Source organism: Ostreococcus tauri, assembly GCF_000214015.3.
Source record: "Ostreococcus tauri WGS project CAID00000000 data, contig chromosome 03, whole genome shotgun sequence".
Lineage (NCBI taxonomy): Eukaryota > Viridiplantae > Chlorophyta > Mamiellophyceae > Mamiellales > Bathycoccaceae > Ostreococcus > Ostreococcus tauri.
In genome coordinates this window covers 877,293-880,301 of record NC_014428.2, presented here as the reverse complement: position 1 = coordinate 880,301, position 3,009 = coordinate 877,293, and the positions used below count along the sequence as shown (strand labels likewise).

General features: G+C 62.2%; 2 protein-coding genes across 2 annotated transcripts; one reads left to right on the top strand and one right to left on the bottom strand.

Moving 5' to 3' along the window:
• Positions 1-454: 454 nt before the first annotated feature.
• OT_ostta03g05290 (Chloroplast envelope membrane protein, CemA) lies at positions 455-1,807 on the top strand (the record flags this gene model as incomplete). Its single annotated transcript, XM_003078384.1, has 1 exon — positions 455-1,807. One exon carries the CDS (start codon positions 455-457, stop codon positions 1,805-1,807), a length of 1,353 nt encoding a protein of 450 aa, XP_003078432.1.
• A 50-nt stretch (positions 1,808-1,857) lies between these two features.
• Positions 1,858-2,862, bottom strand: OT_ostta03g05280 (Domain of unknown function DUF1995; the record flags this gene model as incomplete). The annotated part of the gene is made up of 1 exon (XM_003078383.2): positions 1,858-2,862. One exon carries the CDS (start codon positions 2,860-2,862, stop codon positions 1,858-1,860), a length of 1,005 nt encoding a protein of 334 aa, XP_003078431.2.
• Between the last annotated feature and the right edge of the window lie 147 nt (positions 2,863-3,009).

The following is a 3,009-nucleotide window of genomic DNA, read 5'->3' as shown; positions in this document are numbered from 1 at the left end:
ATGATCATACAGTAATATACACGCGATTTAAGCCATGTGACCACGAACGCGCGTCCTCGCGCGCGCGTGACGGTCGATGGGTCCAAATATAGGCGTATATCGCGTCCAATACGGGACGGCGCGCGAGGGCCCACGCGCGCGCGCGCGCGGCGACGGCGACGGCGCGCACACGCGCGCGCGCGGCGACGGCGCGCACGCGCGCACGGGGACGACGCCGACGGGCGCGTCGGGCGCGTCGGGCGCGCGCGCGGGGGGCGCGTGGGTGAACGAAGGGGCGATGCGTGGGAAATGCGTCGACGTCGGCGGTCGATGGACGCTTCGACGCGACGGACGCGTGGGGCGTCGCGCGCGCGCGCCGAGGGACCGCGGCGGGCGATCGCGTGGGCGATGGATGTGCGCGATCAGTGACGCGCGCGAGGAGACGACGGACGGGGACGTCGACGATGGGGTGCCGATGATTGGGTCGAATGCGAGCGAGGCGGCGTCGCGGGCGGTGGAGGACGCGACGGACGGCGAACGGGATGCGTCGACGTCGACGAGCGAATCGAAGCGCGCGTCGAGGAGTGGGATGGGATGGATCGGTTTGGACGTCGATAAGGCGCTCTCGACGTTCGCGAAGGGTGGGAACAAGGGGGCAACGGGGGTGGTGGGAAAACCGACGCTCCCGACGTTCGAGCGGAGAGAGGAGAAGACGCGAGGGATCAAGGCGGCGAAACCAAAGGTGAAGGACGCGGAAAAGCTCAAGCTTGAGTGGGGGGACACGCTCTCTTGGGACAGCACGCGCGTGGACGGGACGGCGCTGAACGGCGAACGCGCGCCGTCTCCCGACGTGTTCGACGCCATCCTCGGGGTCATCGACGTCGAGGAGATGGAGAACTTGGAACGTCAGCAACGTGCGAAGCGGATCGCAAAGCAGCTCGAACGACGTCGAAGAAAGCGTGAGCAAGACGAGGAGAAGAGGAAGCGTAAAGCTCTCGAACAAGCGCGCGCGCAGGCGAGGCGCAAGGGCGACGTCTTCAGGTCGATTGATTTCGAGGATGAACAGGAAACGATTGACAGCGAGGACGAGAGCAAGCCGTTCATCGCCGTCGTCAAGGAGACCGTAGATTCGCTCATGCAGTCCGACGTGGCGAAGTGGACGTTCAACTTTATCGTCATTCCGAGCCTCATCTCCCGAATCGTCGCCTTCACCGTCATCGCCCCCATCGTCGGCGAAGAGCTCAAGCTTCAGGGCCAAGATCGGACAACGATCGAGCTGCGAGAGGATCAAGAGTCGGAAATATTAGCCAAGCTCGATCGTTTCAAACAGCGCATGGACTACGAAGTCGTGATGGGTCGTCAGGCCCCGTTGCCCGCCGTCGAAGTCGAGCGGCGCATCAGAGCAGAGGCGCAACGACTCGAAGACGAGGCCATCAGTCAATATGTCTCGGTGGATGGCAACAGATACGCAGACTTGGTGTTCTTCGCCGCGTTCCTGATCATGATTGTCGCGTATAACGATCAAGCGAGGCTCGTGGTGACGGGCACGAAGAACGCGTTCTTTGGTCTAGAGCCGGCGCAACAGGCGTTCCTGTTGTTACTCTCTTCCGACGTTCTCGTTGGATACCACTCGGCCGATGCGTGGCAAACGCTTCTTCGCGCCATCGGTGGGCATTACGGCTTTGCTGAAGATGAGAACTTGATCTCTCTCTTCGTCGCCTTTGTCCCCGTGTCCGTGGACGTGGCTTTTAAATTCTGGGTGTTCAAGTACCTCCGCCGTTTAGCACCGTCGACGCAGGTCATCCTCGACGACATCGACCGACACTAGCTACAGTGATTGATTGTTTATGAAGAATACAAGAGCGCGCTCCGCTATGACTAGGGATGGGTCGGCAATATCTCTAACGCCACAGCCTTGACTGACTCAAACTTCTCAAACGTAGCGACGCGCTCGAGCGACCCGTCGCGACGTCTCCTGAGTACCTGCCACGGCTCTGGGTACACCCGAAACAGCACCGCGGGATTCGATCCCTTGAAGTTATAAATGACGTACACGCCCTCAAATTTTCTCGCGAACTCTCTCAAGGGCCCCATCTCTCCCGCGTTCCAAAACGGCGGATAATAATTCGATCGCGTGCGCTCCATCTCCCCGTTGCACACGACGAGCGGCCGTCCCGAACCTCGAACCGCATCCTCGTACAAATCCCTCGTATTCGCCAGCTCACTAATGTTCGCGCTCGGGTACGCGACGACGAACGCGGCGTCGTCCGCGCCCATGCGTTCGGCGATCGACTTCTTCGTCCCCAAAATCTTATCCAATCCCGAGACGGACATGAAACTCGGATCATCGAGGTAATCCACCCGCCCGACCCAATCTCCAAACATCGCCCGCGTCTCGCTCTGCTCGGGCGCTCGAATCCCATCCGGCGTCGGCGACGACCCCGTGAGCGCCAATCGCGTCTCCGTCGGATCCGGAAACAAAACTCTCGTCTTCTCCGCCATCCCGAGCTCCCTGAACCCATCACAGATCCCCCTGAGGCGTTCGGTCGTGAGATTACACTCGACGTTCCCCTCTAAATCCCCAGACGCGAGCTCGAGTCCACCCGGGGGAAATTGCAATTCGATGAGCTCCGTCCCGTCCACGATCGCCCGTTTCATCGCCTCCTTACACTGTCGAACCATGGATTCGTACGCGTCCGGGAACGTCGTCAATCGTCCCACCCCCGCGCGCGCGCGTCCCGTCGCGCGCGTCCCGCGCGTCGACGCGCGCGGCGTCCATCCCACCCATCGCGCGCGCATCGCCCGACAGTGTCGTCCCTCCACCGGTGGCGACCACCGGTCGACGCCACATCGATCGGTGGCGAGCACCGGTCGACGCCACATCGATCGGTCGATTCCAAAGGTCACGCCCCCCGATCGATCGCGACGTCTCGACCCTCGACGCCACCGGTGGCGAGCACCGGTCGACGCCACATCGATCGGTGGCGAGCACCGGTCGACGTCGTCGATTCCAAAGGTCACGCCCCGATC